This window comes from Oncorhynchus gorbuscha, unplaced genomic scaffold (assembly GCF_021184085.1).
Source record: "Oncorhynchus gorbuscha isolate QuinsamMale2020 ecotype Even-year unplaced genomic scaffold, OgorEven_v1.0 Un_scaffold_2819, whole genome shotgun sequence".
Taxonomy (NCBI): domain Eukaryota; kingdom Metazoa; phylum Chordata; class Actinopteri; order Salmoniformes; family Salmonidae; genus Oncorhynchus; species Oncorhynchus gorbuscha.
Genome location: NW_025745145.1, coordinates 45,373 through 57,783, shown reverse-complemented (window position 1 = coordinate 57,783; position 12,411 = coordinate 45,373). Strand labels below are relative to the sequence as shown.

Genomic DNA, 12,411 nt, shown 5'->3' with positions numbered 1-12,411 from the left:
GAATATGTTCTTCAGCTTTTGTACATGTACTCTCCAATGTGTAGCCTATTAACTCTCACCAACTGGTCTGGCACACCAATCACTAACTTTAAAAGCAGCTTTCAACATAATGACTAATGTTAGTGCAGAGTGCTCTATTGCCCTACATTATGAGAACGCGTGCCATCATTACAGTACAGGGGTGGAGAGTGGCAACTCAGAGCGAGCACATGGATAAAAGAGAGAGCATGTGCGGCTTTCTCACTTACGTAAATATATCCATGTACAGAAATGTGCTATTGGGTTTGCGTGACTCGCGCGCAACCGCGTATGCCGCTCCATCCTCTTCTGCGACTGTCAAACTGTTTTATACCACTGTGTCTCAACGACTACCAATATCAAGACCATAATCAACCTAAACTGTTAGTCAACATTCACATCCGGAATTGATAACTTCCCAAAATAGATTCCCACTGTGGAGCCAAAGAGAAGTTCTAATTTCCTGAGTGTATTTGCCTATTGCTGGAACACGGACCGGACAGCTGTAGGATTGTGTCAGTACTCCGGGCTATTTTCTATTTCCCCACCTACAACCCATGTCGAGTGGCCGGTCCGTCCTGGAGGGCACGGGAGGAGCTATGAACGGCACCCTGCGCTCGGTTCGGAAGGGCATCTCATGTCGGTTCCAGGACCCAAACTGCACGCGCATCGTGGAGACGCTTTCCTCCTGGAATGACACCGTGGTCAATGAGTACCGGCTGGTGGATCTGCCTTCTGTCACCTCTGTAAGTGTTTCTCCTGTGTATTCTGTCCCAGGGAAATGGAATAAATAGTCGAAGTAGCCCGATCATTCATGCAGGACATAGGTTTGACTAGAGTGGTTTGCTTTGAGTATGGTTGTAAGAATTTGCTATGATTGTCCATGTTCCTCATGTCAAATCATTTATTTAAATGACTGATGCAGCTATAATTTCTGAATGTTATTGCCTTGTCTTGTTCAGAAATCAACAATTCAGATGGACATTTTTCAATTCAGAAATCTACTCTCAGCAACAACAAAAAAAGCTATCTTGACAGCTGTTATGAAACGCATGAATTACCATTCTTCTCTGGGTGCAGATTTGACATAAAAAAATGCTTATCCATTCACACTGTAATTAAGTGTTGTGTTCTACAGAGCAGATCTGACTAGAGAATGAAAAGTAAGCAAGATGTTCATTACACTTATAGTCTAATAGGATCATGTGCATCAAACATTCATGGTTTGGTTAGACTGTCGATCAATAATAACTTACAGCAATGATTCAGAATGGACTCGCATACTTCAGCCTCACTCTTTGTCTGTACTGTATAGTGCCTCCCCAAGGCTATCGATTTGTCACCTATTAGAAAACCTTTATTGATGGCCCATGTCCCTGTTCCTAGCTTTTGCTCTCTCTCTCTTTATGCCTCTCTCTCTCGTCTGTCTGTCGGTCTGTCTCTGTGTTTGTGTGTTTCATAGTTATTTGTGAGGTATTTAATGTAACTGTCTAGCTTGCATTCTCGTCTGTCTTACTACATTGTTCTTAAAGAATGTTACTCACAGTGTAAATACTAATGCTGAGCTTTTTTTATCAACGGGTAAATGAGGTGCAGAGCCCTTTTGGTGGGTAAATATCACCTGCCACCTTTGATTAAATATCAAGATGTCTTTCTGTACATTCTGATGGCATTTCCCTGTGTCTGTGTCTGTCCATGAGTTGACACAGCTGTGAGGGATTGCATTCAGATAAGGGGTGTCTGAGTATCACAATTAGACCGCACAACTTCAATCAGAACCTTCCTGTCAGTATAGAAAGGTTTGAAACAAACAGAGTCTAATTTAAAATAATAATTTTAAAAATCCTGAATATTTTTGTTCTACTTTCATGCTGGATTTTGATGTGAATGTTTTCATTCAGTGATAGCTGACTCATTTTAGCTGCTCCTCCTGCTTTCCCTCCCCTATCCGTATCTTAGCTCAACATACAGAATTGCATCAAATCCCTTCACAAAATTTTAAAAATGCACACCCCTGCATTTCCAGATATTGTTTGGTGGTCTGTTAATTTTGGGTTTTTTCCACACGCACTCAAACCACCGCCGTCAACTTTCGAGACAGAAGTCTCCACGGCATACACAGACAGACGCCGAGTGGCTCGAGCATTGCAATACGTTGTTGGGTTTTTGCATAGAAAGAGCACTTCATTGATATTGTGGAACAATAGCAGGACTGTCAGTTTGTGATTAGATGTGCACTTGGGAAAATGCATCCATCCGTCTTCATTCCTGAAGGAAACGAGGCACTGCAGAAGGTTGACAATTTATGCAGTACAAAAAAACATGAAATGTATATTAATAGACAGAAATGTATTCCGTATGTCCCATAGGCACTTCACATGTCTGATTTCTCGTGGCACTTCTGCATCTGTAGCCAGACATAATGAGATTGCCAGAGGCTGTTGGAAAATGGGTTAGTGGCACTGTCTATTGTGTGTGATTCATATAAACATAAATACAAATCTGAATCCACTTACACCAGAGTGACTAGGGTTGTTGATTCATAAAACAGGCCTTCCAGTGATGAAACTAAGCCAGTGTAATGCCAACCTCTGGAATGCAATGACCCAATCCTTTTAGTCAGCTTGTGTTACAGTGCTGTAATGACACAGCTGGAGCAGCAGGTGGCACATTGCCTCCTGATAATGGCTGATGGTCACCGACCTTCAGATATGTTTTTTATTTATTTAACTAGGCAAGTCAATTAAGAACAAATTCTTATTTATACCCCGGCCAAACCTGGACGATGCTAGGACAATTGCGAGCCGCCCTATGGGACTCCCGATCACAGCCAAGAAGTGCCTTAGACCACTGCGCCACTTGACATGTAGTCCTGTGGCCTTTCCCAAAAACTCCTCTCTTAATCCCCAATATCATATCTATCTGAAGAGTTGACAGGTGATTACTATACCCAACCGATATATTGGTTTACCGATATTATCGGCCGACATTGTCCTTGTAACGCTATACCGGTATTGGCTCTTAATATCAGCCTCACGTGCCTTCTTCACACTCTAATACTCAGTTATCTGTTCCATTTAGTAATTAATTTAAGCATGACCCAAAACCCCGCCCGGTTGTTGTGTGGTATTTAAGCATTTACATTTTGAAAGACCATGATGACGCGAGGAGCGGTCCAAAAAATGGCCTTAATTAAATCCCCATATCAACAGATGTTCCCACAGAGGAGACACCGTGACTGTCTCCAGCACATCAATAACTCGGGGGCGGGGGCGTTGTGTTTACATGCAGGCAAACTGTCTCAATCGATTCTCCTCCACTGAGCTGTACACGCACATGACAGAAAAACCAATCGCCCAGGTAATCCAACCAGGGTCCTTCAACACGACAGAGGGAGGTGGGGGGGGAGAGATCAATTCGGAAGACTCCAAGTTGAACCAGCAATCATTAAATATGTATCGGAGGTGAAAGATCAATTCAGAAACAAAGGGAAAAAAGTTCACAAAAGTCATGTTCATCTCATCCACAGCCATGTTGTAGCCTGTTATACTATAAGCCTGGCAAGCAAAGCTAGTCAGGCTCTGGCTCACTGAGATTCTTATTTCTACACCTCGCACAACCACTTCAAATGGTGGCTTTCCAATTCAAATCTCCCTGATTAGAAGCATGGAGGTCCATCGAGAAATGGGATTGTGGAGATCTACATACGGACACGGTGTCCACAAAGTATCCTCCTCCTATAACAGATGATTAGCCTGTCAGAATGTGAAATGTCAGAATAATAGTAGAGAAAATTATTTATTTAAGCTTTCATTTCTTTCATCACATTCCTAGTGGATCAGAAGTATACATACACTCAATTAGCATTTGGTAGCTTTGCCTTTAAATGGTTTAACTTGGGTCAAATGTTTCTGATAGCCTTCCACAAGCTTCTGCCCACACATTTTCTATAGGATTGAGGTCAGGGCTTTGTGATGGCCACTCCAATACCTTGACTTTGTTGTCCTTAAGCCATTTTGCCACAACTTTGGAATTATGCTTGGGGTCATTATCCATTTGGAAGACCCATTTGCAACCAACCTTTAACTTCCTGACTGATGTCTTGAGATGTTGCCTCAATATATGCACATAATTTTCCTTCCCTCATGATGCCATCTATTTTGTGAAGTGCTCCAGTCCCTCCCACAGCAAAGCACCCCACAACGTGATGCTACCACCCCTGTGCTTCACGGTTGGGATGGTGTTCTTCGGCTTGCAAGTCTCCCCCTTTTTCCTCCAAACATAATGATGGTCATTATGGCCAAACTGTTCTATTTCTGTTTCATCAGACCAGACATTTCCTGTTTCATCAGACATTTCTCCAAAAAGTACGATCTTTGTCCCCATGTGCAGTTGCAAACCGTAGTCTGTCTTTTTTATGGCGGGTTTGGAGCAGTGGCTTCTTCCTTGCAGAGCGATATAGGACTCGTTTTACTGTGGATATAGATACTTTTGTACAGGTTTCCTCCAGCATCTTCACAAGGTCCTTTGCTGTTGTTCTGGAATTGATTTGCACTTTTCGCACCAAAGTACGTTCATCTCTAGGACACTGAATGCGTCTCCTTCCTGAGTGGTATGATGGCTGCGTGGTCCCATGGTGTTTATACTTGCATATTATTGTTTGTACAGACGAACGTGGTACCTACAGGTGTTTGTAAATAGCTCCCAAGGATGAACCAGACTTGTGGAGATCTATCTTTTTTTTCTGAGGTCTTAACTAATTTCTTTTTATTTTCCCATGATGTCAAGCAAAGAGGCACTGGGTTTGAAGGTAGGCCTTGAAGTAAATCCACAGGTAAACCTCCAATTGACTCAAATGATGTCAATTAGCCTATCAGAAGCTTCTAAAGGCATGCCATCATTTTCAGGACTTTTCTAAGCTGTTTAAAGGCACAGTCAACTTAGTGTATGTGAACTTCTGACCCACTGGAAATGTGATACAGTGAATTTTAAGTGAAATAATCTGTCTGTAAACAATTGTTGGAAAAATGACTTGTGTCATGAACAATGTAGATGTCCTAACCAACTTGCCAAAACTATAGTTTGTTAACAAGAAATTTGTGGAGTGGTTGAAAAATGAGTTTTAATGACATCAACCTAAGTGTATGTAAACTTCCGAATTAAACTGTATACCTGTCTTATCTCTATCAGAGTGTGTTTGTACAGCACTGAAAGAGGAGAGAGGATAGAGGCTCAGATGCTGGTCGGACAGTGAGGCAGACAGGCAAACGTGTCCACACATAAATGCATCGTGACTCTACAGCAACGGTCATCCTGTATGTATCTCAGTGTTTAGAAATTGCTTTTTGAAGGTGCTTTTTGAAGCTGATAGAAATCCTAATCACGCTGTGCGGAGTGCCTCTCAGTGGGACTGTACCACGGTAGCTGTGTAATGATGATGTAATAACTGTTTAATAGCTGTGTAATTAGAACTGGGTTAGACTGTCTGATGGGTTAGGGCCGCTGTTTTATCACGCAAGAGGCAAAACTCAACTAAAGAGAAAACTGTCATGCAGGTGAAAGAGGACCCAAAAGCGACTTAACAGAAACAGAGTTTATTAAAGTCCAAAACGGAATAACAGAAATCCTCTAGACTTGTAGAGGGGAAACAACTGGAGAAGCGGCCACAGACTGCAGGTCGCTTCGGGTAGGCGCAGGCCGTAGTCGACTGAGACACCTGCTCACACGCAGCATCTGATGAAGGCACAAAACACGACAGGACAGGGTGATACACAATCACGGCAAAAACACGACAGGACAGGGCGAAACGCAATCACAGCATGGTGAATACAATACAAGGAACCGACGGGACAGGAACGGATCACAAAGGAATAAATAGGGACTCTAATCAGGGGAAAGGATCGGGAACAGGTGTGGGAAGATTAAATGATGATTAGGGGAATAGGAACAGCTGGGAGCAGGAACGGAACGATAGAGAGAAGAGAGAGCGAGAGAGTGAGAGAGGGATAGAAGGAGGGAAAGAACCAAATAAGACCAGCAGAGGGAAACGAATAGCATGGGGAGCACAGGGACAAGACATGATAATAAATGACAAACATGACAGTACCCCCCCCCACTCACCGAGCGCCTCCTGGCGCTCTCGAGGAGGAACACTGGCGGCAACGGAGGAAATCATAGATCAAACGGTCCAGCACGTCCCGAGAAAGAACCCAACTCCTCTCCTCAGGACCGTAACGAAAAACGATAAAAAGGGAAACTAGGGTACTACTCTAAAAAAAAAAATGAGAACTAGGGACAGACTGAGACACAGCAAGGGCAGGGACAAGAACAGGAGAGATGCGATGGCAGGGAACAGACTGAGACCCAGCAAGACCAGGAGCAGAAGCAGAAAAAAAAATTACCAGACTTCTTCTGCGCGCAGTCTGAACACGCAGCCACGAAACGGCGCGTGTCACGCTCCTGAGTCGGCCACCAAAAGCGCTGGCGAATAGACGCAAGAGTGCCTCGAACACCGGGATGACCAGCTAACTTGGCAGAGTGAGCCCACTGAAGAACAGCCAGACGAGTGGAAACAGGAACGAAAAGGAGGTTACTAGGACAAGCGCGCGGCGACGCAGTGTGCGTGAGTGCTTGCTTAACCTGTCCTTCAATTCCCCAGACTGTCAACCCGACAACACGCCCATAAGGAAGAATCCCTCGAGATCAGTAGAAGCCACAGAAGAACTAAACAGACGGGATAAGGCATCAGGCTTGGTGTTCTTGCTACCCGGACGGTAAGAAATCACAAACTCGAAACGAGCGAAAAACAACGCCCAACGAGCTTGACGGGCATTAAGTCGTTTGGCAGAACGGATGTACTCAAGGTTCTTATGGTCTGTCCAAACGACAAAAGGAACGGTCGCCCCCTCCAACCACTGTCGCCATTCGCCTAGGGCTAAGCGGATGGCGAGCAGTTCACGGTTACCCACATCATAGTTGCGCTCAGATGGCGACAGGCGATGAGAAAAATAAGCGCAAGGATGAACCTTATCGTCAGACTGGAAGCGCTGGGATAGGATGGCTCCCACGCCTACCTCTGAAGCGTCAACCTCGACAATGAATTGTCTAGTGACGTCAGGAGTAACGAGGATAGGAGCGGACGTAAACGTTCTTTTAGAAGATCAAAAGCTCCCTGGGCGGAACCGGACCACTTAAAACACGTCTTGACAGAAGTAAGAGCTGTGAGAGGGGCAGCAACTTGACCGAAATTACGAATGAAACGCCGATAGAAATTAGCGAAACCTAAAAAGCGCTGCAACTCGACACGTGACCTTGGAACGGGCCAATCACTGACAGCTTGGACCTTAGCGGAATCCATCTGAATGCCTTCAGCGGAAATAACGGAACCGAGAAAAGTAACGGAGGAGACATGAAAAGAGCACTTCTCAGCCTTTACGTAGAGACAATTCTCTAAAAGGCGCTGTAGAACACGTCGAACGTGCTGAACATGAATCTCGAGTGACGGAGAAAAAATCAGGATATCGTCAAGATAGACAAAAACAAAAATGTTCAGCATGTCTCTCAGAACATCATTAACTAATGCCTGAAAAACAGCTGGCGCATTGGCGAGACCGAACGGCAGAACCCGGTACTCAAAATGCCCTAACGGAGTGTTAAACGCCGTTTTCCACTCGTCCCCCTCTCTGATGCGCACGAGATGGTAAGCGTTACGAAGGTCCAACTTAGTAAAGCACCTGGCTCCCTGCAGAATCTCGAAGGCTGATGACATAAGGGGAAGCGGATAACGATTCTTAACCGTTATGTCATTCAGCCCTCGATAATCCACGCAGGGGCGCAGAGTACCGTCCTTCTTTTTAACAAAAAGAACCCCGCCCCGGCCGGAGAAGAAGAAGGCACTATGGTACCGGCGTCAAGAGACACAGACAAATAATCCTCGAGAGCCTTACGTTCGGGAGCCGACAGAGAGTATAGTCTACCTCGAGGAGGAGTGGTCCCCGGAAGAAGATCAATACTACAATCATACGACCGGTGAGGAGGAAGGGAGTTGGCTCGGGACCGACTGAAGACCGTGCGCAGATCATGATATTCCTCCGGCACTCCTGTCAAATCGCCAGGCTCCTCCTGAGAAGTAGGGACAGAAGAAACGGGAGGGATGGCAGACATTAAACACTTCACATGACAAGAAACGTTCCAGGATAGGATAGAATTACTAGACCAATTAATAGAAGGATTATGACATACTAGCCAGGGATGACCCAAAACAACAGGTGTAAACGGTGAACGGAAAATCAAAAAAGAAATAGTCTCACTGTGGTTACCAGATACTGTGAGAGTTAAAGGTAGTGTCTCAAATTTGATACTGGGAAGATGACTACCATCTAAGGCAAACATGGGCGTAGGCCTGTCTAACGGTCTGAAAGGAATGTTATGTTTCCGAACCCAAGCTTCGTCCATGAAACAACCCTCAGCCCCAGAGTCAATCAAAGCACTGCATGTAGCACCCGAACCGGTCCAGCGTAGATGGACCGACATAGTAGTACAAGATCTAGATGAAGGGACCTGAGTAGTAGCGCTCACCAGTAGCCCTCCGCTTACTGATGGGCTCTGGCCTCTTACTGGACATGAATTAACAAAATGTCCAGCAACTCCGCAATAGAGGCACAGGCGGTTGGTGATCCTCCGTTCCCTCTCCTTATTCGAGATGCGAATCCCTCCCAGCTGCATGGGCTCAGTCTCAAAGCCAGAGGAGGGAGATGGTTGCGATGCGGAGCAGGGAAACACCGTTGATGCGAGCTCTCTTCCACGAGCCCGGTGACGAAGATCTACCCGTCGTTCTATGCGGATGGCGAGAGCAATCAAAGAATCCACATCTGATGGAACCTCCCGGGAGAGAATCTCATCCTTAACCACTGCGTGGAGTCCCTCCAGAAAACGAGCGAGCAGCGCCGGCTCGTTCCACTCACTAGAGGCAGCAAGAGTGCGAAACTCAATAGAATAATCCGTTATGGACCGTTCACCTTGGCATAAGGAAGCCAGGGCCCTAGAAGCCTCCCTACCAAAAACTGAACGGTCAAAAACCCGAATCATCTCCTCTTTAAAGTTCTGGAATTTGTTAGAGCAATCAGCCCTTGCCTCCCAGATAGCTGTGCCCCATTCTCGAGCCCGGCCAGTAAGGAGTGAAATGACGTAAGCAACCCGAGCTCTCTCTCTAGAGTATGTGTTGGGTTGGAGAGAGAACACAATCTCACACTGCGTGAGAAAGGAGCGGCACTCAGTGGGCTGCCCAGAGTAGCAAGGTGGGTTATTAACCCTAGGTTCTGGAGGCTCGGCAGGCCAGGAAGTAACAGGTGGCACGAGACGTAGACTCTGGAACTGTCCAGAGAGGTCGGAAACCTGAGCGGCCAGGTTCTCCACGGCATGGCGAGCAGCAGACAATTCCTGCTCGTGTCTGCCGAGCATGGCTCCTTGGATCTTGACGGCAGTGTAACGAGCGTCTGTAGTCGCTGGGTCCATTCCTTGGTCGGTTCCTTCTGTCATGCAGGTGAAAGAGGACCCAAAAGCGACTTAACAGAAACAGAGTTTATTAAAGTCCAAAACGGAATAACAGAAATCCTCTAGACTTGTAGAGGGGAAACAACTGGAGAAGCGGCCACAGACTGCAGGTCGCCGGGTAGGCGCAGGCCGTAGTCGACTGAGACACCTGCTCACACGCAGCATCTGATGAAGGCACAAAACACGACAGGACAGGGTGATACACAATCACGGCAAAAACACGACAGGACAGGGCGAAACGCAATCACAGCATGGTGAATACAATACAAGGAACCGACGGGACAGGAACGGATCACAAAGGAATAAATAGGGACTCTAATCAGGGGAAAGGATCGGGAACAGGTGTGGGAAGATTAAATGATGATTAGGGGAATAGGAACAGCTGGGAGCAGGAACGGAACGATAGAGAGAAGAGAGAGCGAGAGAGTGAGAGAGGGATAGAAGGAGGGAAAGAACCAAATAAGACCAGCAGAGGGAAACGAATAGCATGGGGAGCACAGGGACAAGACATGATAATAAATGACAAACATGACAAAAACAATTACTGCCATGCCTTGGTCATTACAAATCACTCACTTGATTTACGTTGATAATAATTAGGCCTTCAGTAGCGTTCAAGCTGTCAATTCATGCAAATGGTAATCAGATATTGTTGGCATCAGCAGGTTTTCGAACATAGCATTAGGGTCAGCACTGAATCAGTTAAAATCGATATGGCTTTATTATTTCCCTCAGGAACAATTATTAAGTCAGAGAGCACAAGAGCACAAATATATCCCCCACAAGCTAGACAGAAAGAGAGTTTGGACACACCTACTCATTCAAGGTTTTTTTATTTATTATGACTATGACATTGTAGAAAAAAAGTGTTAAACAAATCAAAATATATTTTAGATTTTAGATTCTTCAAAGTAGCCACCCTTTGCCTTGATGACAGTATTGCACATTAGAACTGACAATTAGACTGTACAGGTGCATTAAAGGATGAAACGAGAATGATTCCATGATGTAATTGATGCTGTTAGAAAAGATTCAACTAGAGACACAATGACCTAAATACTGTATACCCTGATGTATTTTGTAAGACTCAAGGGTTGACTGCCTTTAGCACGCACACACACACGCACGTGCGCGCGCAGGCACACACAATCACACAACAAAAACTCCCGTTACTCTGTGTGTGAGGCAGCAGTGTAGTCTGATCTAGTGTGGGAAGAAACCACGGCTGCTGCTTCACTAATGAAAAGAGAAAAGAATCCCAGAGGATCTCAACGTTACAACAGGAGTATTTTCATCCCCTTATAGAGGGATGCTTTTTAATAAGCAAAACTATTCAGATATGATCAAACTCAACAAAACATTTTAATGAACCTCTGCAGAATAGTGGTGCCAGGAAGGAACTCTTTAGTCAGCCAGACAGATCTCAGTTGGTCTTTAGTGGCACTATGACAGAAGTCCTCCTCCTGGGCTATATGTAGTAGGCAAGCAATCTGAAGCATGTTCATTAGCCAGAATGTTTAAAAAGGTTTTGAGATTTCTTACTGTCATTTGAGTGCTGTACCTTTTTGTTCGGAAATGGCAGCCCGGTGTTGGGGATAATGACCAGTGCTCCGATCTCTTTTCAAACCATTAGCATCAGATTATGATCAGTATTGCACTGTTTATTAGTACCTAATGGTCTCATAGCTGACCTGCATGCACGTCAATATGGGCAGAGAGAATTTTACAGCTCAGAAAGCAAAGATCTAAACAGGTGCCTTTTCAAAAACCATGTTGGGTATTTTCTTCAAAGTTCATTTTTTTCACCCTTGATGCATCACTGCTTATCTATTCATTGAAAGGGCAAAGCTTTTATGTTTTTTTGTTCAGCCCTTCCTGTGATCCAGCGCACTTTGAGATCATGCGGAAGAATACCCACATTGACTGAACCTCCTGGCTGGCCCAAATACATGTTTTGTTGAATCAGGCTGTCTTCCATAGAAAAACTTTTTTTTTAAATGTGTAGCCAGAGACAGTTAATATCATGAGTCATCTGTCGCATATAATTGTTACATTCGTTGTATGGAGGAGACAAAGGCGCAGCGTGGTAAGCGTACATTCTTCTTTAATAAAGAAAGAATACTGAACAAACAAACAAACAAACAAACAAACAAACAAACAAACAAACAAAATGAACCGTGACGCAAATATGAGTAGTGCAGACAGGTAACTAAACATAGAATAAGAACCCACAAATAACCTAGACAAAATGGCTACCTAAATATGGTCCCCAATCAGAGACAACGATAGCTGTCGACAGCAACGACAGCTGCCTCTGATTGGGAACCAATTCAGGCCACCATAAACATACAAATACCTAGACTTACAAAAACCCCATGATATACAAGACCCCCTAGACAATATAAAACTAACATACCCACCCTAGTCACACTGATCTAACCAAAATAATACATTTAAAAAAATAACTAAGGTCATGGCGTAACAATAATAATATGAATGATGGAAACTGTCTCGGCTAAGTGAAATAAAAGGAAATGGAAAAATAAAGTGCTGTCCAGATGTGCATTTAAAAATATATATATTTCCTATTCATACCATGGCATTGTTGAATACTTGTTTATAATTGGCTTGAGGGGCATTATAAAGCGTGCATTATTTCACAATAATGAACAGCATATTTGCATGGTAGAATTCAATGGCTATAGTTCATTCTTACATGTTCTAAGTTTGAGCTGCTTTTGAAAGCAAAAGTCGAATTAAAAACATTAGGCATTGTTGAAATATATTTTTTGGAATTAAGTATCTTATTGGCTGCCAACCTCTCTGTCACGACTTCTACCG

General features: G+C 44.4%; 1 protein-coding gene across 1 annotated transcript in view; it reads left to right on the top strand.

The window, feature by feature from the left end:
* Nucleotides 1-355: 355 nt before the first annotated feature.
* The window catches only part of LOC124017590 (melanopsin-A-like), a 45,280-nt gene continuing 33,224 nt past the window's right edge, over nucleotides 356-12,411 (top strand). The window contains exon 1 of the mRNA XM_046332794.1: nucleotides 356-764. Coding sequence (XP_046188750.1) covers nucleotides 576-764 — 189 coding nt within the window. The 5' untranslated portion in view covers nucleotides 356-575. The remainder of the gene's footprint in view (nucleotides 765-12,411) is intronic.